Source organism: Pogona vitticeps, chromosome 2, assembly GCF_051106095.1.
Source record: "Pogona vitticeps strain Pit_001003342236 chromosome 2, PviZW2.1, whole genome shotgun sequence".
NCBI classification, from domain to species: domain Eukaryota; kingdom Metazoa; phylum Chordata; class Lepidosauria; order Squamata; family Agamidae; genus Pogona; species Pogona vitticeps.
Window position 1 is genome coordinate 19,934,492 of NC_135784.1, and position 27,444 is coordinate 19,961,935.

Consider the following 27,444-nt stretch of genomic DNA (forward strand, 5'->3'; position numbering starts at 1 on the left):
GCCCTTTCTGTTCCCATTTCTTGTATCCAAGTAATGCCACTTCTTGAGACTGCTGGACGGTCTTTGTTGTTTATTATCATTATCATTATTATTATTATTAGATAAGGATACATTTTTATCAATATGGCACTCTTTTTTTTGAATCTTTATTTTATTAAATGAAAACACATTGTAAGAAAACAAAAAACAAGAAACAGAACAGACAAATAAACAGAAATACCATAATTATACACAAACAAAATTGAAACAAAATGCTCCCCCACCCAACTTGGAGCAACGGACAAGATCTTTTCCTTTATTTCAAGGATTCCTGGTCCACTTCCACATTTCTTGTGATGGTTCTCTTCCCTTCTCCTTTTCTCTATGATTTAAATAGCACCTGTCTAATCTTAGTATTTTTAATTATTTCCACAAGACAACAGGTCCCCACCCTAAGGGGTTCACAACACAGGTTTGGAGAGAGGGACCCAGTGTTCAGTCATCAACCGGGGCTCTTTGGCCCCGGTTGGGAGATCTTGTGTTTGTTTTATTGGCTCTTTGCCCAGTTGCTGAAATGGCCTCTGCTCTGCCCCCAAACCCTGGGGCTAGGACTGAAGTGGGTCCTCCCACGTGGGCAGTGGGGTTAAGAGGTGTTGCCCCTCCCGGTGGCTTTAGTGACCCACTGATCCTGCCAGATGCCTCCATAAGATTTCTGCCCGTTTCTTAAAGAGTGGCAGAAGGTGGGGGATGTGGGGCAGAGGAGGGTCTGTGGGGGGAGAAAAAGGCTACGGTCCTTTCCCAGGTCATGGGTGTGGAAGGAGGGATCAGGGCCTTCCTCTTGAGGGGCAGGACAGAAGCAGCCCCTTGCAGGCCTGACAGGATCTCCTGCTTCCACTTGCCTAGGATGGTTTGTTTCGATCATTGCATTCCTCTCAGTTTTAAAAGAATTTTCTCATCCCCTTCCCCTTCCCAGCAAGAAGCAGTTGATTTTACACCCTAATTTCCATTTAAGATTCCCAGTTTTTATTCCAATTACACACCCTGTTTATGAGGCTAACTAAAATTGGCATAAAATGATAGAACCAGCTTTCAAGATGGCTATGCCTTCACCAGACAGGAAGCTACAAAATTAAACCAAGGATATGTTTTCTAATTTTTTACTTTGGCGGCTTTTCCACTTCCGGACTCCCAAATTCCTTTCCAAGAATGTCTATGGTTCCAACTGGAGCTGCATGTCTTGCATGGGGTGAAATGGGCCACAGACTTGTAAGACCTTCTGTGAGAATTTCCCTTGACAAATTTAGGTTCATTCATTTCTGTTTATTGTCAGGCAGGATGGGACACAAGCAAAGGAGGAAGGGGTCCATATTTAGATCCCCCTGGTTTAACTTCTGGTTAAAACTGAAGAGGGGAAGGATTTAACCGGATCTCTGGGCAAGACCCTTGAAAGGCTAAATATCTCCAATAATCTAGGAGTCACCATCAAGTGTTTTATCCATATTGTGCTAGAGAAAATGTTTCCCACTGTGCCTCATGGCTTTAGTGAGGAAGAAATGCCAGTGGATGTTCAAAATTCACACTTACCCTGTTTAAAAATGCAAGTACTACGTGTTTACCCGAAAATAACACCCTGTCTTATATTAATTTCTGCTCCAAAATTTGCATTAGGGCTTATTTTCAGGGGATACTTTGTTTTTTTTATGGACAACAATCTACATTTATTCAAATGTCACCATCTTCTGCTTGCTGCACAAGGGTGGAGGGCGGGGCTTCAATGAACTGGGGCTTATTTTGGGGGTAGGGTTTATATTACGAGCATCCATATTAGGGCTTATTTTCAGGTTAGGTCTTATTTTCAGGAAAATAGGGTAGCAGCTAAGCATGACATTCCTGAATCTTTCTGGGGCAATTTGACTTATTACTGGAAGTGATCAATCTGCAGCAAGAAATCACTGCAAGAAGATCTGGAACTTATAACTGTCGTTTGTCTGTTTATGAGAGTATATTTTCCTTTAAAATCACAATTAAAGAAGGAACAGGAATCACATCATGGGTGCCCTGCATGAGGCCTCCCAAAGCTGGCTAACAAAACTACCCAGGAAAGTGAAAAACTTGCCCAGTTTTATCCTCCGCAAAAGAAAAATTGTGACAATATATTCAATTCACATATTCTTACACTGGAGCCACTAAGTGTTGAGGTTTTGATATGAATATGTATTAAATATAAATGTTGTGAAAGTAAAATGGCTGATTTTACCCAAGTCATGTACTGATTGTATTCAGGTGTGGATACTTAGGTTTGAGACTTAATGTTGTACAGCTGTTGTACGTGATGTAACCTTATGTAAGAAGAAAATGATGTAGTGTATTTTCTGATAGGTCCCAGGAATTTATATAAGTCATGTGTAACGAGAATATCTCATCTGCTGTAAATCAGATCACTTATTTCTATGCTATGTGTTGTATCATGTCAATTGTATCATGTCATGTTTTGCTGCCAGATGAATGTCTATTCTCTCTGTTTATATGTTAATAGACTAAGTTCATATTTTACTCTCTCAGTGTTATGGTATCTTTGCAACCTGTTATCTCCTAACTCTGCACTCAACACTAAGGGCACAAATGGAACCACTCTAGGCAATAAAGTAATGCATAAAAATACAAAATCATTTCCAAAAAACTTAAAATACCACTTCATTAAAACCTTATTATCACATATTTACTCTTCTAGTCAAAACAGACATCCCAGAAGCTCTCATCCCTCAGTTCACAACCACTCTCAAATACCTTCAAAATAACTCATGTGAGCTTTGTATTCAGGGGACATGAATAAGAACGTCACCAACACAGGAGTCCCAGCGGTCCATTCCTACCCCACGAGAGACAGCCCTGTTGAATTACTGGCTTCCATGTACCACACAAATCCTGCCAACATTGGTGTCGCACCAATCACAGCAGAAATCCCACAGGTGCTTCCCTGCCTTTCCCTGCAGCTGACTGCTCAACAACTGAGTGGGAACAGTCATAGGTTGACCAAGATGGTTCTGGAGTATGAAGCACACATCTCTACTCATTACAGCTGTTCAACTACTTTCACAGAGGAATTTAAAATGACAGTACAAGAGCATGATAGAGAAATACAGACATGTCTCATCACTCCATAAACGAAAATCATAAAAACATATGTAATCAATACTGGCATTCCAACCATTTGGAACAAGAGATTTTAATCTGAATATCCATGTTATTTCCTTCTGTAGGAGATTTTTGGATATGGCTTCCTCACCAGTCTTTGCAGTAACATATAGAACAAAAAAAAATTAAAACTATCTCCTTTGAAACCCATTTCTACAAAATTACTAGTGGCACATCCATTTATCTTCTAATCCTTGACTGGTGTTCTTGCATCCTGATTTTAACTGGCCTTGCCAGGCTTCCCACACACATTTTGGAACAATCACAGAGTATCAGGCAAACTAAATGGGGCGTTGAACATATTGAGAATGATCCAGATCTAAAAACAACATTAACCCCTCTGATAGTCAAATGTTATCCCTCAATACATTGATCTCACACATTACCCCCCCCTACATTCTAAATGTCCTATTGTTAAGGCACTTCCCTGGGTTCCAGCACTAGTTAAGATGTCAGTGTGAATTAAAATTTCCTTTAAATCCATAGTTCTCTTACAATCTAATTTTGGCATTTCCTTGAAATACGAATATCCCTCAAGAGGTGCCAATTTCTAAGAACAATTATCTTTAGTTGACTAGCTAGGAGAATATAGATGAAACTGCAGATCAATCTATCTCTTGTGATCTTTTTTTAATCTCTCAATAGCATTTTCCTAACCTGCACTACAAGTCATTTCATCCCTGGCACATGAGGAGGATTTTGCCTTTTGGACATTTTGTTAGAAAATATAGAGGAGAGGCTCTTTTGGAAAAAAAAAAGAGTGGAGCCTATCCTGAAGCAATAGTGGAAAGTGTGAGAAAGAAAACAACAGCAGTGTAAAAATACAAAATAACAGACTTAGTGAAGAACCAATATGGTCACTTTATGCTCTAAATGAGGCATTTCTCCCAATTCTGTCATCCTCTCTCTGTAACAAAGCCATGTGAAGCTTTTGGTACCACAGTTAGTAGTTACAACTCTGGTAAACATAAAGGTTCCCCTTGACAATTTGTCCAGTCATGTCAGACTCTAGAGGCAGTGCTCATCCCCTTTTCCAGGCCATGGAGCCAGCGTTTGTCTGTAGACAGTTTCCGTGGTCACGCGGACATCATGACTAGACATGGAACCATGGAACGCCGTTACCTTCCCACCGTAGTGGTACCTATTTGTCTACTCGCATTTTTACATGCTTTCAAAATGCTAGGTTGACAGGACCTTACCACAAAACACCATAAGGCCCTCCCACTATTCTCTTCAGAACAGGCCATGCACTTCTCTATTTTCTCTTGACTGGACTGACTGATGGTTCATAACAGATGAATTCTGAGCAAATGTGCCATAATTCAGGCATTTCTATGACTGCTGTCTTGTGGGAACTGTCTTATGATTCAAGAAGTGGGAATCCTGAACTTACCATTTCCCACACTCCTAGCATTTCTAAGGTTTCTATCCTGTGTGGACTGTATTATGTTTTACAAGGCTTGAATACCAAGCAAAACATTTCCCACAGTCCTGGCATTTGTATGGTTTTTCACCTGTGTGAACTCTCCTATGATTCACAAGCTGTGAACTTCGAGCAAAACATTTCCCACACTCCTGGCAGTTGTATGGTTTCTCTCCTGTGTGGACTCTCTTATGACTAGTAAGTGTTGAATACTCAACAAAACATTTCCCACACTCCTCGCATTTGTAGGGTTTCTCTCCTGTGTGGATTCTCTTATGACTCACAAGGCGTGAATTCAGAGCAAAACATTTCCCACACTCCTGACATTTGTATGGTTTTTCTCCTGTGTGGACTCTCTTATGATTCACAAGGTGTGTACTTCGAGCAAAACATTTCCCACAATCCTGGCAGTTGTACGGTTTCTCTCCTGTGTGGACTTTCTTATGACTAGTAAGTGTTGAATTCTCAGCAAAACATTTCCCACATTCCTCGCATTTGTAAGGTTTCTCTCCTGTGTGGATTCTCTTATGATTCACAAGGTGTGAGTTCTCAGCAAAACATTTCCCACACTCCTCACATTTGTATGGTTTTTCTCCTGTGTGGACTCTCTTATGATACAGAAGCTGTGAACTATGAGAAAAACAGTTCCCACACTCCTGGCATTTGTATGGTTTCTCTCCTGTGTGAACTCTGTTATGCTTCACAAGGCTCGATTTCCAAGCAAAACATTTCCCACACTCCTGGCATTTGTATGGTTTCTCTCCTGTGTGGACTATCTTATGGATCAAAAGGTATGAATTCCGAGCAAAATATATTCCACACTCCTGGCATTTAAACAGTTTCTCTCCTGTGTGGACTCTGTTGTGATTCAAAACATCTGAATTCCGAGCAAAACATTTTCCACACTTCTGGCATTTGTATGGTTTTTCTCCTGTGTGGATTCTATTATGATTCACAAGCTGTGAACTCTGAGCAAAACATTTATCACACTCTTGGCATTTGTATGGTTTCTTTCTTTCACGATTCACAAAGTGCTGCATCCAATTTAAACATTTCCCAGACATTTCACTGTCAAAGCACTTCTTTCCAGTGTGGACCCTTTTGTGATGCACCAGTGCTATCTTCAGGGCAAAATGGTTTCCACATACAATGCATGTGTAAGGCTTCTCCGGAATGCAGCTTTCTCTTTCTGCATGTATTCTCTGGCATCTGGTCCCCTCTAATTGGTGTGTAAAACTCTTTCCAGATTTGGGATATAAATTTTTCTTCCTCCAGTTATTTCTCAGGAAGAAGGACAAATGCTGGAGAGGATCAACCGAAGAGTCAGATAGATCTATGGGGGGAAAAAAGAAAAGGATTTATTAATTGTGGATTTGGTTGTATGAAAGCTCACATAGAAATAAATCTGTTGGGTGTTTAAGGTATATAATATTTTTCTTTTCCCCCTCTTTAATTTTGCAGTCTGAGCTCCTGACCTATGTGAGGGTTAATCTCTGCCTCCCTTTTTTGTTCCCCATGGACAGATACTCTACACAATTGTAGGAAGTATTTAGTGGAAAGTATTTTGGTCTAGAGTTCCATCTTGTGGCTATTAAGGGATACAGCAGTAGCATTGTGCTATGATTCTCTCTCTGCACATGCGTGGAATGTGTGGTATGTGTAGACAAGATAAGTGAACGATGTTTCGTTGGCTAAAATGTCATCATTATGCTAAATAATGCTAATGTTGGTACTTAATAAAAGGACATGCCTCCGGAGACATTTGGAAGACATTTTAGAGACATCTTAGAGACATGTTATCTTAACTAAATACTGCAGTTGTCTGTATTTCTTTATCAGAGATTCTCTCCCTGTTTTCATTCAACTGTTATTGAGCTGGCCCCATTGACGGTTCCCTGGGGATTTTTCCCCACACACAATAGTTCTTGCTTGAAACCACCAACATTTTGTTCCAAATTAATTAAATAAGCAGATTCCATCTTTTCCTCCAAAGGAGAGAGGAAGGGGTTAACTGAATAATTTGTTGAAACATCTAAATTCCCCAAATCTTGGAACTGACATTATTTTTTTCTCCCCATTTACAGTCTCATACCGATCCCCTGGAAACTGTCAGGGCAACAGAGGCAGTGTGTTTTCTCCCCACTACTGTCCGTCTGTCTCTCTCTCATGTGGTCGTCTCTGGGGAGGGAGTTCTCCACCACCTCATGGGTCAATGTTCCTGCTGTTTTGTGGGTTTCTCCATTCAAACCAACTGTGAAGGAGAGAAAGCTACTGAGCCGTCCTCAACCAACAGTGTACAGGAGGAGACGTGTGTATGTGCAGAAGGAGTTCTCATAGAAATAGCGGAGGATGGAGTAAAGGGGGAAAGGGGAGTGGAAGTGTGTTTGGCAGAAGGAGAAGAAAGGGGAGGAGCAAGATTTGATAGTGTGGGAGGAGGTTATAAAAGAGTGGGGTGATGCACAGGAATTTAGAGTGGAAACAGACCAGACAAGAAAAGGTACGAGAGATTGCACAGTTCAAACTGAAAGAAATGAAGAAACACTTGACAAGGTAGGTGATTTGTTAAAGCAGTGGTCCCCAACCTTGGGCCTCCAGATGTTCTTGGACTTCAACTCCCAGAAATCCTGGCCAGCAGAGGTGGTGGTGAAGGCTTCTGGGAGTTGTAGTCCAAGAACATCTGGAGGCCCAAGGTTGGGTACCACTGTGTTAAAGGACTTTCCGAACTTAAAGACAGGAGGAGGATTACTCCCGGACCCCGATTTACCAAACGTAGAAAGAGAGGTGAAGCAGTTAGAATGAACAGTTGTGGTTTACCCCCGCAACCAAGGTGGGGGGAGGAAAGTGATCCGACCCAGTCCCTCCTACAACATTCCACCTCCAGAAGGGGACTGGGCGAGACACTCCTGTTGTGGGACAGTGTGCGCAGCAAGGAGTACCCCCTTGAGAGTGATGACCGACTGCGAGTGCTTCATCCAGCCCCAATGTGACAAGTGACATATTTATGCTGGGATCCAAGATACTGAGTTATAAGACAATCCCTGAACTGAGTTGTTTTGATCCGATTAATTTAGTTGATCCTGAAGTTGACGTTAGTAATCTGTTGGACTTTTAAAACTGCTTCTGTCTCTTATTTCAGCCAAAATGAGGGAACCGTCACCAGTTTTTGAAGAACCTGATCACACCAACGCTCTGATCTTTTTCCTCCATTTCCTACTCTTATTGTCTCCCCAGGAATTTTTTTTTGGTGGCTAATAATTCCTCCTCTTTTCTGCCTCCTCTTTACGCAACATCAGTTATTCCTACTCATGAGTTCTCCATCAATGTCCATTCCCATACTCACCCTTATTTCCTCATTTCCAGTGTAATGGCTTCTACTTTTCTCATTCCTTCACTCCTTCTATCCCTCTATTCACTTTCCTCCCTTTTCCCTTCCCCTTCCCTTCCCTCTTCCTATTTTCCCGCCTTTTTCTGTCTCCCTTCTCTTTGGTCCAACTGAGGGCTTGTCTTTTCCCTCCTTTTCTCTCTCAATTGCTCTGATGCCCTCAGCTCCTTCCACTTTCCAGTGTAGAAGGGTGCTTTTCCACCCTCTTTCTTGCAATGGATCTAAAAGAAAATGCATGCTTTTTTTCATGGCCACCGAGAACTTATGGTACACTCTTCTTTGGTTTAGGTTTTTATTTCAAATATTATTTTCCGAACTTTCCAGCCTCCCAGGTGTAGCATTGCATACACCTGGGAGGCAAGAAAGTTTTAAGGGTCAGATCATACTTCCACACTATTAGAGAGCAGGCCGGGTAGGTGGGTTTTTTCAGCCATGGAAGGCAGACCATCTAGGAGAAGGAAAACTCCCAATTTCAAACCCCCACTACCTTGTGGCTATATCCACTCATGGAAAAGGCTTCAGGAGTTAACCTAGAGGAAAAATCCGGAGCCGGAGTCCCGGAGGCAGTTTGTGTCATTCTGACAACTCCTGCGACGTTGCTGGAACCGGTTGTATTGGCTCTTGCCTTTCCATTGGACTATTTCAGTGATGTGGAGAGGGGGGATTTGCTGCTTGGGTAACAGCCTATCCTCCATACTACTTTACCCAGGCTTCATGCTCTGGAGAGGATACTTCTTGATACAAAGCATGTTACCATAGTCTCTTTAGACTGAAGGATGCCTCTGATGATTTTCCGAACTGCGGTGGGATCTTTGAGTCTTATCACTCTTAACATACCCTGATTTGCTTTTCATTTTACACATTTCAAGTTGGTTTTATTCTTCTTTTATGTTTTGTGAACTGTAGGGAGATATTTGGCAATGTGGCAGAGGGTGGAGCATAGCAACTGGTCAGGGCAGGAAATGCCATTATGGCTGCCAATGCTTCCTAGTTGACGGACACTGCTCTAAAATAAAATGGCAAACTACGGAGAAGACCTTTCACAGACATGAAGCTTTTGGAAACTGACTGGATGTGTTATTTATTTAAAAGCTCTGTAACCCACCCCTTCTCCTTTAAAGGGACCCAAGTTGGCTTAGAACAATGAGAAGACAGTGTTTAATTCGTAATGATACTAAAAGGACCAATGAGCATATTATACCTAAAACATAAGAAACACCAAAATACAAACAATACCCTAAGATAAAACAATTGATTTAAAAAACTCCACTTGGCAACCTATCACTCAGGGAAAGCCTACTTGAAGAGAAAGGTTACATCCTCCTTTGAATGCCCATTCACAACTCTGGCACGTTTCACAATTGCACAAACCCCACTTTCCTTTTGCTGGTTAGGTTGGTTTGTGTTCCAGCATAGCTAAAACCTGCTGGAATTAGTTGAGAAGGTTTTTAAAAGTCCAGTTAAAATAATAACAGAAAAGGAATAGAGAAGTGAATCATATCCCTAAAGGGCCCTATCATGGATAGCCATCTTCCTTAATCATTAAGCCATCAGTATACCACTTAATTAATGAAAACATCCACAATGTAGCGAGCAGGGCCAAAACCCCATTCTCACTCAAAGCTGCAGCTGTCTTGAACCTTCAGCTCTTCAGATGTTGATTCTACATTGGCAGAGTTGGCTATGAGGATGCGCATCTAGATGGCCACAGATTGCCCAGTCCAGCATTATGGGCCCTGCAGTGGCTAGCATGAGTTTGGACACTATTCCGGCACAGAAGAACTATTGTTGCTGTGGTTGTTAGTCTCCTCGGTGAAGAGAGATTAGCATTAGATGGAGAAAGAAGGGGCCTTACCGAGAGAGGATAGCATCTGCCAGTTCTCCTCCATGACTTCCTGGTGGAGGGCCTTCTGGTCGGGATCCAGTAGAGCCCACTCCTCCTGGGTGAAGTACACAGCCACCTCCTCAAAGGTCACTGGACCCTAAAAATGGAAAAGAAAAGAGGCCTTCCATATAGGTTTCACCAAGATAAACTCCTAAATCGAAAACGCAATTAAAGAGAAGTGGCTGGATCTTTAATTGCAGTTTTTAAGTTTCATCAACACCCTTTCTATAGGAGAACATGTTTTTCAAGGCTTACAAGTCACCTTGGCCATGTGCTCCCGCCAGGAAGAGAAGTCTCCGAATCCCAGTGGCTGGGGATCAACAGAGAGAGGGAAGGGGCTACTGGCGCCCTACTCGCCACCCTTTGAAGTTTCCCTGAGGCAACTAGGAAGACTCTTTGGGGCACAGAATGATAGACTGAACCAGCCTTTGCTCTGATCCAGCACAGCTACTCTTTGTCTCATCACTTCCACAAGAAAAAGGAAGGCTGAGAAATGTGTTCTGGATAAGAAAATAGGGAGAGGAAAGTAATTCCTGCTGTCCCCACATTCCATTTTGTAAAGCCTCAAACAATTCTTGGCCCTAATGGTTGTTGTGGTTTTTTTGGGCTCTTTGGCCGTGTTCTGAAGGTTGTTCTTCCTAACGTTTCGCCAATCTCTGTGGTCGGCATCTTCAGAGGACAGCACTCAATTCTTGGCCCGTTCTTCAAAAATAAAGAGACACAAAATTCTTTTCCACATGGAGAAAGCCATGCTTAAATCAGACTGCTATATGATAATCTCATTCAAAAAAGCTTGACCAGCCTCAATGAGGAGTAAAGTGGTTTAATACTCCAGGATTGGAATCCACGTGGTGTCCCGTAACCCCCTTCTTTGTACCTGATCTGGTTGCGCTGCATCACCAGGAGGAGATGAAGGAGTACTTGTTGTTGGCATCTTCACAGACCCTGTGGGACAGAAGGGGGGGCAGCCATTCGCATAACCTTTTCTCAGAATCAGATAATCACCTCAAGAAACATATGCTAAAAACAAAAGTCTGGAGCAAGGGTCTCCAAAGTATGGACCACAGGCCACATCCGGACCGCTTGGCCTTTTTATCTGGCCTCTTCATCCATGCAGTGTGTCTGTACATGTGTGGGTGGGTGGGTGTACGTGTGTACGGGCCTGCACATGTATTCCTTCTGCTTGCAAATATCATAAATATATTATGTGGCCCTCTGTGTGAAAAGTTTGGAGACCCCTGCTCGAAAGACTCACATCCCAGTGAATGACACTGGTTCCCACAAAGTAAACAGTGCCCCTCCAGGAAACGATGAGAAAATGGTATTATAAGAGAGTACGAATATCCTCAATGAGAACAAATATTTTACTGAATAAAGAAATTTTTCAACACTAAACAATTGTGAACACCCTGCCACATACCAGACTCCTCAACTAGGTCATATGCCAGTTGCCGAATTAAAATATATTATCCAACATGCAGAAATTTCTCTTTCTTGTAGAATAATATTTTTATTTACTTCTGAAAATTCAAAGGAGCCTGGAGATCACCCATGGAGAAACACATAGCACACCAAACAGAGTATTCTCCACACTTTTAAAGAAGTACAAGGAAATGAAAGAGGTTTTCTGCTTCTTTGACTCCACATTATAGAAACCCCCCCCCAAAAAAAAAACAGAAAATGTGGTGGGCCGCTCCTTGTTTCTCTCTGCCTTCTCTGAAGCCACTGCTTTTACGTGGGGTTGATGCTCCCTCGGAGTCCCGCTTCCCCCTCTCCAACCCAGAATTCCTACGTTTTTCTTAATACAGTATTTAAGCTAAATTCTTCAATTAGTGGAAGGTATTGTGCGGTTTATTTAAGCTATTTCTTATAATAAAGTTATAAAAAGTTTTTTTGGATTTATTTTTCATTTTCAATTAATCAGAATTTTTTTGCATAAAATATACCGGATGACGGCAAAACAGATATGGGGAAACAAAAACATTTCTGAAGAAAAAAGGGATTTGATGCCAAACATTGTTAGATCCATTGGGGTTAGTCTGTGGGGCAGTGACGCCGGAGGTCCCCTTCTGCTCCCCAATGGACCATGGTACTGACTGGGTGATGCAGAGCCATCCACTCTCCCCTCAGCCTGATCTCCCTTACAAAGTTTCTCATGCTTTCATAGGAATATTTTCCCATCGGATCTCCCCCCCCCCCTCCAAAACCACCCACAAATCACAGACCAACCTGGCAGAGCCAGACAGGATCTGGGGCGCTTGGAGTGGGGAAAGCCCTTCACTCTTGCAAAGAGGCAGATGGAAAAGAGCCCATTACAAAGTGTTGGGGTGGCCCAAGATATTCTGCTGCCTGAAGCACAGGAGAAAACCTTGCTCCCTTTCCGCCTCTTGCACGCATACTCCATACAGACGAAGAAATGAAATGAATGTCCCAGTTTGAACACTGGAGGTGGGACGATGTGCATTAATGGCTCCGAGGGAGGCCAGCAGTCCAGCTCTGGAGGCCCAAGAGGAGAAAAGGCCAGAAGAGGCTCCGAGTGGGAGGGTTGTGGGACCCTCAGGGCTGCCCCTCTTCTTTCTGCCGCCTGAGGCCGCCTCCTCGCTCAACGAACGGGCCAAAAACTCCATCAAGAGGAATTTAGCCCTTCTCTCCCCCGCCCCCATTGCGCTCCCCACGTGTTTCAAATTCGGCTGCAAACCTTTCCAAGGATTGCCAAGGACTCAAAGGGGAGGGGATGAGAAGGGGAGCCACCGTTTCCCTCTCCCTCGTTTCTTTTACTCACCAGGAGACCCCTTTTCTTCCCGAATTTCCTGCCCAGAAATGATTCCCCTGTTTCCTCCCTCCCTTCCTTTCTTACTCTTCTCTTTCCCGGGGTTTCTTTTCCCAGCAAAATCCAGATCAGAAAAGACTCACCCGCCCGCCTTTTGGCTCTTCAGGAAAGAGGCTGAGGCTCTTGTTTCCAAAGCCTCCTTTTTAAAGTTGCGTCCCTTTCACTCCAGGCTGGAGGTCGGGGTACAAAAGCCTGCAGTTTTTTTAAATGGGTGTATAACCTTCCTCTCCCTTTCCTATCACGTGACTGAAGCCGAGCCAAGCTCCTGGCAGGGCGAGAACAGACTCGACCAATCTCTTCTCGGAGCGCCTGGATGGGAGAGTCTTGGTCTCTGCCTCTTTGGATCACTGGATCAGGCTGAAAAAGGGAATTCATTTAAAATCATGATTTGCCAGGGAGAGAAATGAACGGCAAAGTTTCTACAATGTTTTCTTTTTTCCTGTCCATTTCTGTTCCTGTTTCTTGTATCAAAATAATCCCATTTCCTGAGACTGCTGGACAGTCTTGGCTTTTTTTCCTCTCACATTTATTTTTTGAGATGTGTTTGTTTTTAAAATATAGTACTCTCAATTTTTTATTAAATGAAATTATATTGTAAGAAACAATGAACAAACAGAACAAGAAAGAAATAAAATAATTATACACAAACCAAATTGAAACAAAGTGCTCCCACTCCCACCGGGACCAAGGGACAGTAAGACCTTTTCCTTCATTTCAAGGATTCCTGTTCCACTTCCAAAATTGTAACATTTCTTGCAATGGTGCTCTTCCCTTCCCCTTTTCACTCATTGCGTGAGTGGTTTAAGATTAACCAGGTTTCAATAAACAGAAAATACATTTGTTGAAAACTCACAGATCTACACTCTTTACCCAAAAATAACACCTAACCTGAAAATAAGCCCCAGTGTGGTTTTCCAGAATGCTGTTAATATAAGCCCTACCCCAAAAATCAGCCCTAGTTAAGTGAAACCTCACCCGCCACCATTGTGGAGCAACTAGAAGAAGATGACAGGACTGTATTTGAATAAATGTAGAATGTTGTACATTAATAAAATAAACCATCCCCTGAAAATAAGTCCTAATGCATATTTGGAGAAAAAAAAAATTAATATAAGACCCTGTCTTATTTTTGGGAAAACACGGTACCAGGAAGCTAAAAGGTCTATCAAGAAATTGTTCAGCTCATATGGTCCATTGCTTTTACATGGAAGACTTCAATAAAGGCTTTAAGTCCCACAATTTCCTTTCCAGAAATTCCTCTCCATCAGAGTTATCTTTGGTAACAGTTTTGGTTCCTTTGTCAAAGCTTAGGACCAAAGGCTTGTCAATGCAGGGCCTAGAACATAAAAATGCAAACTCATTTCCAAAAAAACCCGTAAACAATGCCTCTTTGTTAAAACTTTATTGTCACATACTTTCTATTCCAGTCAAAATGGACTTCTCAGAAGATAAAGCTATCATACCACAGCAGTTCACATCTACTCTCAAATAACTTCAAAACATTTCATTACTAGAGATGTGAGCTTTGTACTGTATTTCTATTCAGGGGATATGAATAAGAAGTGCACTAACATAGGCAGTCCATTCCCCCCTCCCCTGAAACAACCGGAGCAATTCCATTAACTTTGGTGTTGCACCGACCACAGCATTAGTCCCACTGGTGCCTCTCCCTGCAGCTGACTGCTCACCAACTGTGAAGGAGAGGAGTGCGCCATCCTCAGACAAGAGAGAGACCATAGAGGAGAGTGGGTTTGTAGAGGGGGTCTTGATCGAGATAGAACAAGCGGAGGGATTTGAGGAGAAACCAGCCGAGGTTTGTCTGGCAGATTAGGGAGGGGAGGAGCTAGACCTCATCGTATGGGAAGATATAAATGAGGACAAAAGCGTGCGCGTTTTCAGACTTTGGAGTGATACCGATGACGGAGTACAGACGGAGCCCATGCTCAGACCGGGAGGAGTTGCCAGAATAGCCGCGGAGTTCCCTAATCTATCTTTGGGAGGAGGTTTACTCCCAGATCCGATTCTACCTGGAGGTAAAGGAAGGGGATATGATCCTCTAGAATGGACAGTGGTAGTTCACCCCAGGAATCACCCTGGAGGGAGGAGGGTGATCAGGCCTGGACCTTCCTTCCAGCAGAAACCCCTAGAGGGAGATTGGGCCAGGCATCCGTGCTGCGGGACGGTGTGCACAGTACGGAGTGCCCCACTCCGGCCCCTGACAGATCGGGAACGTTTTGGACTGGCACCCTTCTAGGAGGCATAGATAATCCTCCTGTTGTAAAACCAAAGAAGTACAAGCTGTTATCTGATGCGTCTTTGCAAGATCCGTTTGATTCTGTGGAGTTGAGTTCTGTTACTAATAAAAATGTTAATGTTGGAGTTTCGGAAGGGCCTCCTCGTCTTTTTCCCGCCTTTACTACCAGCGCACCCCCGGCCAAAGAAGAACTTTTTCACACCAACTGAGCAGGGTGACTCATGAATGGACTAGGAGGGTTCCGGAGAGTGAGAAATGGCCAGAGATGTACTTCGTATTCGTATCCCCTGGAAACGAAGCACACACCTCTACTCATTACACCTGTTGATCTACTGTAACAGAGGAATTTAAAATGATAGTACAAGAGTGTGATGAAGAAATACAGACATGTCTCATCACTTCAAAAACATGTTTAATCAATATTGGCATTGCAACCATTTGGAGCAATAATTTATTCCTTTGTAGGAGATCTTTGGATATGGCTTTCTCACCTGTCTCTGTAGTAATATACAGAACAAAAAATGTAAAGCTATCTTCTTTGTGACCCATTTATTCAAAATGACTTACTAGTGGCACATCCATCACTTCCTTTCTAATCCTTGAGTGGTGTTCTTCCATCCCGATTTTTACTGGCCTTCCATGCTTTCCACTTACATTTTTGAACCATCACAGATTATAAGACAAACTAAATTGGGTTGAACATGTTGAAATGATCCAGATCTAAAAACTGCCTGATGGTCCAAAACAGATGAATTCTGAGCAAAACATTTCCCATATTTTATGCATTTCTACTATTTCCATCTTTTGTGAAAAGTCTCATGATTCAAGGAGGGGAAACTCTGAGGAAACAAATTTCCTCTCCCCTGGCATTCACGTGGCTTCTATCCTGTGTGGACTTTCTTATGCTTCAAAAGGCTTGAATTCCAAGCAAAACATTTCCCACACTCTGGGCATTTGTATGGTTTCTCTCCTGTGTGAACTCTCTTATGATTCAAAAGGACTGAACTGTGAGCAAAACATTTCCCACATTCCTGGCATTTATACAGTTTTTCTCCCGTGTGGACTCTGTTATGATTCAAAAGGACTGAATAGTGAGCAAAACATTTCCCACACTCCTGGCATTTGAATGGTTTTTCTCCTGTGTGGACTCTCTTATGAATCACAAGGCAGGAATTCCGAGTAAAACATTTCCCACATTCCTCGCATTCGTACGGTTTTTCTCCTGTGTGGACTCTCGTATGATTTGCAAGCTGTGAAATGTGAGCAAAACATTTATCACACTCACGGCATTTATGCAGTTTCTCTCCTGTGTGAAATTTGTTATGAACCATAAGGCTTGAATTTCCAGCAAAACATTTTCCGCACTTCTGGCATTTGTATGGTTTTTCTCCTGTGTGGACTGTCTTATGCTTCAAAAGGCCTGATTTTCTAGCAAAATGTTTCCCACACTCCTGGCATTTGTACAGTTTCTCACCCGTGTGAACCCTGTTATGGCGTACAAGGTGATATTTTTGAGCAAAACATTTACCACACCCCTGGCATTTGTAAGGTTTTTCTCCTGTATGAACTGTCTTATGGTTCCAAAGGTGTGAATTTTGAGCAAAACATTTCCCACACTCCTGGCATTTGTATGGTTTCTCTCTTTCAGGATTCACAGAGTGTCCCGTCCAATTTAAACATTTCCCAGACATTTCACCGACAAAGCACTTATTTCCATTGTGGACCCTTCTGTGAAGCACCAGTGCTATCTTCATGGCAAAATGTTTTCCACACACAATGCACGTGTAAGGCTTCTCTGGAAGCCAGCTTTCGCTCTCTGAATATATTCTCTGCAATCTGGTCACCTCTAATTGGTCCGTAAAACACTTTCCAGATTCGGGATATATATTTTTCTTCTTCCAGTTATCTCTGAGGAGGAAGGACAAATTCAGGAGAGACAGAACCAATACATCTATGGGGGGGAAAGAGAAGAATTTATTTAGAGTGGATTGGGATCCTTGAAAGTTCACTTAGAAATACATTTGGTGAGTTTTTAAGGTACATAATAGTTTGTCCTTTTCTCCTCTTTCATTTTGCAGTCTAATCTCCTGACCTATGTGAGGTTTCATCTCTGCCCTCCTTTTCTCTTGCCCATCCACAGATACTCTATACACAATAGGTCTTGCTTTAAATCATCCAATTTATATTACAAACCCTTAAACAAGAGGGTTCCACCTTCTTCTCAAATGGAGAGTGCAAGGGGTTAACTGAATAATTTGGTGAAACATCTAATTTTTCCAAATCTCGGGATTGGGATTAGTTTTTCTCTCAGTTTAAAGTCTCACAGGGGTCCCCTGGACACTGCCAGGGCAATAGTGGCAGTGTGTTGTCTCCCCACAAATATCTATCTCATTTCTGAGTGGTCTTCTCTGGGGAGGGAGTTCTCCACCACCTCGTGGGTTAAAGCTCCTGCTTTGGTGTATGTTTCTCCATTCAAACCATTTTCTCTTTACTCTCTCATTGTGGCCTCTGTCCTCTCTTTATTTTTTCTTCTTCTCCCTACACTTATTGTCTCCCCAGGAAAAGTTCTTATAGTATTTCTATTTTTTCGGGGGGGGGGGGGGTGCTTAATAATTCCTCCTCTTCAGGCAACATCAGTTTTTTACACTCCATGGGTTCTTGACCAATATCCATTCCGATTCCTCAGCTAATATTCGCCCTTATTTACTCGTCTCCAATGTACCGGCTTCAACTTTTTTCATTCCATTATGGCTGCCAATTCTTTCTAGTTGACTGACACGGCTCTAAAATAAAATGGAAAACTACAGAACAGAGTATTTGCAGATATAATGTTTTTGGAAACTGACCAGATGTGTTATTTATTTATTTAAAAGATTTGTAACCCACCCCTTCTCCTTTAAAAAGACCCAAGGCAGCTTAGAACAATTAAAAAAACAGTATTTCAGTTAGCAATAATAAGGTATAACAATACTAAAGGGACACCTAAAAACTGCTGAAATTAGTTCAGAAGTTTTTTTAAAAGTGCTGTTAAAATACCGTAATAACAAAAAAGGAATAGAGAAGTGGATCATATCTCTAAAATCCCCTATCATTGGTTGTTGTTTTCCTTAATCATAATGCCATGAGTGCGCAATGTAATGAAAACCCCCACAAGGAAGCTACCAGGGCCAAAGCCCCATTCCCACTCTAAGCTGCAGCTCTCTTGAACCTTCAGCTCTTCAGATGTTGATGAACGACTCTTCTCACCATGATACTCCATCGGCAGAGTTGGCTATGAGGATGGGATCCGGAGCTCAGCGCATCTGGACGGCCACAGATTGCCCAGTCCAGCATTATGGGTTCTAGCATGGGCCAGCATGAGTTTGGACACTATTCTGACACAGAAGAACTATTGTTGCTGTTGTTGTTAGTCTCCTCGATGAAGACAGATTAGCATTAGATGGAGAAAGAGGGAGTCTTACCGAGAGAGGATACCGTTTGCCAGTTCTCCTCCATGACTTCCTGGTGCAGGGCCTTCTGGTCGGGATCCAGTAGAGCCCACTCCTCCTGGGTGAAGTACACGGCCACCTCCTCAAAGGTCACTGGACCCTAAAAACGGAAGAGAAAGGAGGACTTCCTCCTACGTTTCCCCAAAATGACTCCTAAATCAAAAACACTATTAAAGAGAAGTGGCTGGATCTTCTATCGTAGGTTTTAAGTTTCACCAACACCCTTTCTATAGGTGTACCAGTTTAACAATGGATACGAGTCATCTTGGCCTTGTGTTCCTTCTAGGAAGAGAAGTCTCCGAATCCCAATGGCTGGGGACCAATGCCTTTGAAGCTTCCCTGAGGGAACAAGGAAGCTTTTGTGCAAAAAAGGATGCTAAAATGAAGCAGCCATTCCTCGATCCAGCACAGCTACTCTTAGTCTTATTACTTTCACAAGAAAACAGAGGCTGAGAAATGTATTCCGGATGAGAAAATAGGGAAAGTATTTCCTGCTGTCCCCACATTCCGTTTTGGAAAACATCACACAATTCTTGGCCCATTCTTCAAAAGAAGAAAAACAAAATACATTGGTGTCTCGAATAGAGTGCCTCTATTAACGAAAAAACTGAATAGCGATGAGGTTTTCGGGGCATTTTTTCACTTTGAATAGCGATGTTTCCTATGGGCGATTATCAAATAGCGATCGTCGGGAAAAGCAAGCTCACTGGCCAGGGAGAGATCGGCTCCCTCTTTTCACCCGACGCTGAGTTCCCTTCGCGCTGGGCTGAGCTCCCCACCGCGTGAAGGGAACTCACCATCGGTGAAAGGAAGGAACCGATTTCTCCCTGGCCAGCGAGCTTGCTTCTCATTTGGAAAAACAAGCTCGCTGGCGAGGGAGAGATCAGCTCCCTGTTTTCACTCGACACTGAGTTCCCTTCGTGCTGGGCTGAGCTCCCCCCCTCCCCGCGCGAAGGGAACTCGCCATCGGTGCAAGGAGGGAACCGATCTCTCCCTGGCCAGCGAGCTTGCTTTTCCAAACAAGGAAAAGCCGGCTTGCTTTTGGACCGCCAGTTATGAAGCCTTTGTTAACCCAATTTGACTTTGTTCTGACTCTTTATTAAGTTGTTGTTGATTTTTTTCCCCCATTGAGATACATTGAATAGGTTTCAATGCATTTCAATGGGGGAACCGCATTTTGAATAGCGATGTTTCCTATGGAGATTTTTGAATAGCGACGGCAATTCGTTCCAATTGGAATGGATTAGCTGGCTTTCAATGCATTTCAATGGGAAATCGCATGTCGAATAGCGATTAAATCCAAAAGTGATGTTTTTTGCGGAACGCATTAACATCGCTATTAGGGGCACCACTGTACTTTTTTACATACAGAAAGCCATGCTTATCAGCCTGCTATATAATACAGTGGTGCCTCGCTTAACGAGTACATCATTTAACGACGAATCTGCATAGCGATGTTTTGTTTGCGATCATTTTTGCAATCGCATTGTGATGTTTTAAATGGTAAAACATTGCTTTGCGATGATCAGCTTTGCGATGATCAGCTTTGCGATGTTTTAAGAACAGCTGATCGGCGGTTCCAAAATGGCCGCTGGGTAAAAAAAATGGCGGCCCGCTGTGTTTTCGCTCCCATTCCTCGCTTACCGGGCAGCGAAAATGGCGGCCGTATGGAGGATTTTCGCATAACGGTGAGTTTTTTGCTCATAGGAACGCATTAAATGTGTTTTAATGCATTCCTATGGGCTTTTTTGTTCTGCACAGTGACGAATCCGATTTTTCTGGAACGGATTATCGTCGCTATGCGGGGCACCACTGTAATTGACAACGTAGACCATCTCATTAAAAAACATGACCACCCTCAATGACAAGTAAAATGGTTAAATACTCCAGGATTCGAATCCACGGTAACCCGCTTCTTTGTACCTGATTGAGTTCTGCTGCATCACCAGGAAGAGACAGAGGAATACTTGTTGTTGCCATCTTCACAGACCCTGTGGGACAGACTAAGGGGGTGGAAAGCCATTCGCATAAGATTCTCTCACAAGCAGACCATGACCTTAAGAAATGCAAGCTAAAAAAGGATTCACACCCAGTGAAAGACACTTGTTGCCATAAAAGAAACAGTTTCCCTTTGGGAAAGTGTGAAAAAAATGATATTCTAAGAGAATATGATATATCTTCAATGAGAACAAATATTTTTACTGAATAAATATTTATTTCCAAAACTTAACGATACTAAACACCCTTCCAAATACCAAATTCCTGAAGTGGGTACTGTGTCAACTGCAGAATTAAAAAAATATTATCAAATATATAGAATAATTTTTTATTTACTCCAGAGAGTTCAAAGGAACCTGGAGACCGACCATGGAGAAAAAACATAGCACACCCAACACAGTATTCTCCACACTTTTCAAAGAAACACAAAGAAATGAACCAAATGTTCATCTTCTTTGACTCCACATTATAGAAAATCTGGTGGGCCACTCCATGTTTCTTTCTGCTGCCTCAAAAGCCACTGCTCTTACGTGGGGCTGATGCTCCCTCGGGGGCCGCCTTCCCCCTCTCCAACCCAGGATTCCTACATTTCTCTTAACATTTAAGCTGAATTCTTCAATCATTAGAGGGCTTTTTGTGGTTTATTTAAGTTGTTTCTTACAGTAAATTTTCCATACTCACGTTGTCACCAAAGAGAAAAGAATAAAAAAATTTAATTGATTTTTCATTTTAAATTACAATCAGAATTTTTTTCATTAAATGTGCTCAACAACGGCAAAAGAAATATGGGGAAACAAAAGTATTTCCAAAGAAAGAAAAAGGGGATGTGATGCCAAAGCATTTTAAGATCCGTGGGGCCGTGACTAAGGTGGTCTCATTTTTGTCCCTGACGAACTATGGTACCGACTGGGTGACGCGGAGCCATCCAATTTCCCCTCAGCCTGATCTCCCTCACAAAGTAATTCTAGTAAAGATAAGGTGATGAGGAAAGAAGCTGTGAGCATCTCAGAAGAAATGTGGGATATCATGATAACCAACCCACAAACAAGTACTGTACCCATCGTTGGATGAAATTTGTACTTTAGAGGTTTTCTCTTTCAAACACCATAAAAGTGAATCTTTTTGAAATTGGCCTCATTGACAGAAACAGAAGAACTGCTGGCTATGTAAAAAGTCTAGGAAAAGTGAAAAGGAAAACACTGGGTTGACGTATAGAAAGAACTACAGACTAGTGTCCCTCTAGCCTGAAAGGTACAGGTGGGGGGAAGGGATATGCAGAGAGAAAAAAAAACACAAACTCTCCCAACATGAATCCTTACCTACTAAACTGGAACTTTCCTCATTGCCTTGATGGCTTTCTTGTCTTTGAGGTGTTTTTCCATTGTCGAAAGGAGGTTTCTCTGCTTCATGGAAATCCGACTGGATTTCTACGAAGGGATTTCTCCTCTGAGGATCCATTATTTGGACTAAGAATATAGAAAAGACAAAGATCTCAGTGAATGAGGCTGGGACTTGGGACGTATGTCACATCATACTCGGATTTGTTGCAAGAAAAACATTTGGAAGTGTTAGTAATTGGGGGGGTTCAGTTTCTCCACCCTTTCGAGTAGTGATGGACAAGATAGAGGGCTGGATCCCACCCTACCACTGCACATCCCAAACTGCTGAACTGGAAGCTGTGCCGATGCATGAAGTAAACTTGCCAATTCCTCAGAAAACTGGGCACACCAAGGGCAGGGACATGCACACACTCATCTCAGAGGGACTCCACAAAGTAAGGAAATGTGATTCGGTTTCAAAATATGATGCACACAGAAAACACATTTTGATATTTCAAGGACCATAAGGGAGGGCAAGTGGAGCGAATTCCACCAGAACAGACAGGCAGAGGCTGTGGGCTCCCCCACTTCAGACTTTAAGTGCCCAACATTAATTTTTCTCCCCTTCTGCTCTTCCTTTTTCTCTTCTGCCTGACTCAAACTCAGGAAAGCCTCTGCCAGGGCCACTGCCTGGGAAGTGGTCTCGGCTCCACATTCTCTCACCCAGCTTGACATCTCCAGGGGGAGGACAGCCAGGAACTGCTCCAGGATCACCAGATCCAGGATCTGAGCCTTGGTGTGTTGCTCTGGCTTGAGCCACTGATAACAAAGATGGCGGAGCCGAGTGCAAACCTCTCGAGGACCGTCAGCCTCCTCGTAGGAGAATTCCCTGAATTTCTGGCACTGCGTATCTGAGCATCTCCTCACCTCGTACCTTCTGTGCTGTTCTTTCCCAGAAGGTCCCAAGACCTCCTGCCTTGAGAACATCAGGGTCTCTTCCTTCCCTGGGGCCAGATGTGTGTTGGGCTGCCATTTTATTCTGTAAAGCAAAGCAAAAGCGTGCTGCTTATATACTGCCCCATAGTGCCCCTCCAGCACTCTCTGGGCGGTTTACAAGTTAATTATGCAGGCTACACATTTATTTATTTATTTGATTGATTGATTGATTGATTGATATCCCACCCATCTGGTATATTCTACCACTCTGGGCAAGCTGGGTACTCATTTTACCGACCTCGGAAGGATAGAAGACTGAGTCAACCGTGAGCGGGCTACCTGGGATTTGAACCCCAGGCCGTGAGCACAACCACTGTGCCACGAGGCTCTTCAGCCAGCAATGCCTCCAACGGAGTCCTGGGACCCTTCTCCTTCTGCGGAGGAAAGATTTCCTTAAGGGACCAGACTATGGAAGATCTGCAAAGCCAAGCCACTGCCATGTTAACACAGTTAAGACAAAAAAAAGGCAAAACAGCAGCCGCCAATCAAACCTCAACTCCAAAAATGAAAAGCAGGAGAATCCCAAGGCTGAGGTGAGAGACAGGCATGTGGGGCTGTTCTTTCACTTGGCAGCCACTGACTAAAGTGCTTCAGATCCTCAGAGGGTCAGATGTGGAAGCATCTGCCACCCGGATGGATCTTTTCAAATAACTTAGAAGAAAAACAATTCCGTAACACTATGTGAGACTCAGGAGGCAAGAGTGTAAAGGCCCTTGGCTAGAGTGTCGTCCTCCCTCAAAATAGAGCAGGAGGTACAGACATACCCACCCATTGAAACTAAACAGCGGAGAGTTGACACCCGGGAATTGGAGCAGGAACTTTTCAAAATGACAGTGGCTACACAAACAGAAACTGAATTGGCGGGAAGAGAGGAAAAGGGGTGGTCCGCCATGGAGGCGGGAATTGGGGATATAAAAGGACATGTGGATCCATGGGGGGAGGGGTTTGGGAGATGATATGGGTGGAAGACCCATGGAACAGTAAATGGGAAAAGGTAAAGGTTCCTCAGGAGGAGGATGACTACCGAAAGTGAAGGGGTCTGCTGCAACGTCCTTTGTATTGGGGAGAGTCTGAGGCTAGGGAGTGGCGCAGACGCCACAGAGAAGAAAAGGAAGTGGTATCCCGAGAGTAGAGGGAACAGCGTGGCATTTAGAGGAAGCCCGGAAGAGGGGTTACTTACCAGACCCCTGACCTCTCTACGAGGTGAGGAGGAGGTCTACAGGGCGGAGAACAGAGATGACAAAACCACCCCACTATTAAACCATGAGACTATGGTCCATGACTTTGAGGACAGGAACCCATTTGTGAGAGGACCCTGGGACGAGTTGATTAACAACCCTTGTTAAAGACTTTTGGATGCCCTCGCCGGACCCGTTGGCAACGAGAGAACAAATGGAGACTAAAGTCACACAACAAGATTTATTGTTAAATGTTCCGATAAAAACTAGTTATGATTTTACAACAGATGTGTCTCCAGAGTCTCAGTTAAACACCGAGAAGATAAAGTTTGAACCCTCACACACTATTCCTAAATGTTGTCAGGTACAGTTCCACAGGAGATGGAGATTTTATTCCTAACTAGCATAGCTTAGAGCGGCCTTTCCAGAACAGGAAAAGGTTTAGCACAGGACAGAACCCTGATTCTAGAGGTTTCATAATATTTCTCATAATTATTAGCTAACACCTCTGAATTCCTGCTTTTCATGGGTCCAGGGCTAAAGCAGAGTAAGATGATCACAGCAGTTCACAGATGATGGATTGGTGGTTGATGAAGCAATGTGATCTTTGCCAACCAATCTTCCTGAGGCTCCTGTCCCAGCTTTTCTTGCATTTACAGAGCTGTAGGTCCCCCCTCTGCCTCCCCTGCAGCCCCCAAACGAAAGCCCCTGCCCTCCAATGGAGCAGGAAAAAATAATCTCTTATTCAAAGGGTCAGAATTTCCCAATTTTGCTCTTTATAGGCAGATGTGTAATGAGGCGGATTTGGTCTTCAGGCAGCCAAATGGTTTGGGTCATCACAACCTTGGATTCCCCACCAGCTGTCTCTACTGCCCCATTTTGGGGACTATCATCCCCATTTTGCCCCTTTCTTCCTTCTGACCTCCCACAGGTCCCCCACCTTTTCAGTCACACTCACCATCCCTCCCAGTTGCAATAGTGGGAAAGTGGAGGAGGTTCCCCAGATCTGAGGAAGGGAGAAGCAGATTCCAGGCAGACCTTTTAACATAAGACATACTTTTCTCTCCCACGCTGGTCCCTTTTTTCCCCTTCTTTCACTATTTCCAGGATCCCTTCTTTCTTCTGACAAAAGAAATACATGCACACCTTGAAATGAAATCACACTGCAAAGTGAAACCGCGCTTGGTGAGACTGCCAACTCTTCAGGGACCAATTTCTTTTGGAAACCCAGGGAAATGCAGTGATTTAAAAACACTTCTTTTTCAACACAAAAAGTGCCTGTGAAGGTGCCCTAGGATGAAAAATACAGTGTGCAATATAGGACCCCCCAAAATTTTGGCGGCACCTTTTTGGGCCAAAATCTTCCCAGAAGGAACTAAAGGTGGTCTCTCACCTCTCCTGTCCTGAGATCAACTCCCCCACATGGCCAGCTGGAGAGGGAGGGAAAACAAACAAAAGAGAGAGAAAGGGACCTCTTCCTGATTTTTAAAATCTCTCTCCATCCATCTGATTGGTTGAATCTGGAGAGGCATCAGGAACCAGTGATACCCGAGACTCCTTTACTTGAATTTTTCAGTGGTCCAAAAAAAGCATCACCAGTTTTTGTATTTACATTTCCTTTCTTTGGTAACCTTTTCTCAGTCTAAGCCCCTGATGTTAGGAAAGTGTGAAGGCAAGAGGAAAAGGAGACAACAGAGGATGAGATGGCTGGACAGTGTCTGCGAAGCTACCAATGTGAATTTGACCAAACTCCGGGAGGCAGTGGAAGACAGGAGGGACTGGCATGCTCTGGTCCATGGGGTCACGAAGAGTCGGACATGACTAAACGACAACAACAAGCCTCCATGTTGGAAGCCTGTAAGGCATATCTTGAGAACAGGAAGTAAGAAAACGGATTCATGAAATCAAAAGGAGTTTCTCATGCTTTCATAGGAATATTTTCCCATGGGATCTTCCCCCAAACCACCCACAAATCACAGATCAACCTAGCGGAGACAGACAGGATCTGGGGCGCTTGGGGTGGGGAAAGTCCTTCATCTTGCAAAGAGGCAGATGGAAAGGAGCCCATTAAAGAGTGTTGGGGTGGCCCAAGATATTCTGCTGCCTGAAGCACGGGACAAAACCCTGCTCCCTTTCCGCCTCTTACACCCATACTCCACACAGAAGAAGAAATGAAATAAATGCCCCAGTTTGAATACTGGAGGTGGGACAATGTGCATTGATGACTCTGAGGGAGGCCCGTAGGCGAGCACTGGAGGCCCAAGAGGAAAAAACGCCAAAAGGGGCTCATGGGGGAGGAGGGTTGGGGGACCCTCAGGGCCGTCCCTCTCCCTTCTGCCACCTGAGGCCACCTCCTCGCTCTTCCTAAACCTTCCTCCTTCTGCTTTCCCACAAGAAAGGGCCAGAAACTCCCATCGAGAGGAACCCAGCCCGTCCCTCTCCTGCCCCTCTCACCCTCCCCGCCTGTTTCCCTCATCAAATTCAGCTGCAAACATCAAGGATTTCCAAGGACTCAGAGGGGAGGGGATAAGAAGGGGAGCCCCCATTTCCCTCTCCCTCCTCGTTTCTTTTACTCACCAGGAGACCCCTTTCATCTTCCGGAATTTCTTGCCCAGAAATGACTCCCCTTTTTCCCCCCCTTCCTTTCTTACTCTTCTCTTTCCCGGGGGGGTTGTATTTTCCACCAGATTCCAGATCAGAAAACACTCACCCGCCCGCCGTTTGTCTCTCTCTCCGTCTCTTCAGGAAAGAGGCTGAGGCTTTGCTTTGCTTTTTTGTTTCCAAAGCCTCCTTTTTTAAAGTTGCGTCCCTTTAGCACCAGGCTAGATGTCGAAGTACAAAAGCCTGCACGGTTTTTATCACGTGACTGAAGCCGAGCCAGGCTCCTGGCAGGACCAACACAGACTCGACCAATCTCCTCCCGGAGCGCCTGGATGGGGGAGTCTCGGTCTCTCTCTCTCTCTCTCTCTCTTTGAGTGACTGGATCAGGCCGAAAATGGGAATTCATTTAAAATCATGATTTGCCAGGGAGAGAAATGAACTGCAAAGTTTCTACAATGTTTTCTTTTTTCCTGTCCATTTCTGTTCCTGTTTCTTGTATCAAAATAATCCCATTTCCTGAGACTGCTGGACAGTCTAGGTTTTTTTTTCTCTCAGATTTATTTTTTGAGATGTATATTTGTTTTTTAAATATTGTACTCTCAAATTTTTATTAAATGAAATTATATTGTAAGAAACAATGAATAAACAGAACAAGAAAGAAATAAAATAATTATACACAAACCAAATTGAAACAAAGTGCTCCCCCCCCCCCACCGGGACCAAGGGACAATAAGACTTTCCCCTTCATTTCAAGGATTCCCATTCCACTTCCAAAATTGTAACGTTTCTTGCAATGGTGCTCTTCCATTCCCCTTTTCACTCATTGCGTGAGTGGTTTACAATTAACCAGGTTTCAATAAATACAAAATACATTTGTTGAAAACACACAGATCTACACTCTTTACCCAAAAATAAC

The 27,444-nt window shown here is 43.5% G+C and overlaps 1 protein-coding gene across 1 annotated transcript; it reads right to left on the minus strand.

Moving 5' to 3' along the window:
- Positions 1 to 132: 132 nt before the first annotated feature.
- Positions 133 to 26,806, minus strand: LOC140704004 (uncharacterized). Its single transcript, XM_078388302.1, is given in 7 exon segments — positions 133 to 5,611; positions 15,828 to 16,899; positions 18,410 to 18,536; positions 20,360 to 20,439; positions 21,754 to 21,900; positions 22,681 to 22,792; positions 26,505 to 26,806. Coding segments are annotated over 6 exon segments (2,553 nt in total). The 5' UTR covers positions 22,787 to 22,792; positions 26,505 to 26,806; the 3' UTR covers positions 133 to 4,590.
- Positions 26,807 to 27,444: the final 638 nt, after the last annotated feature.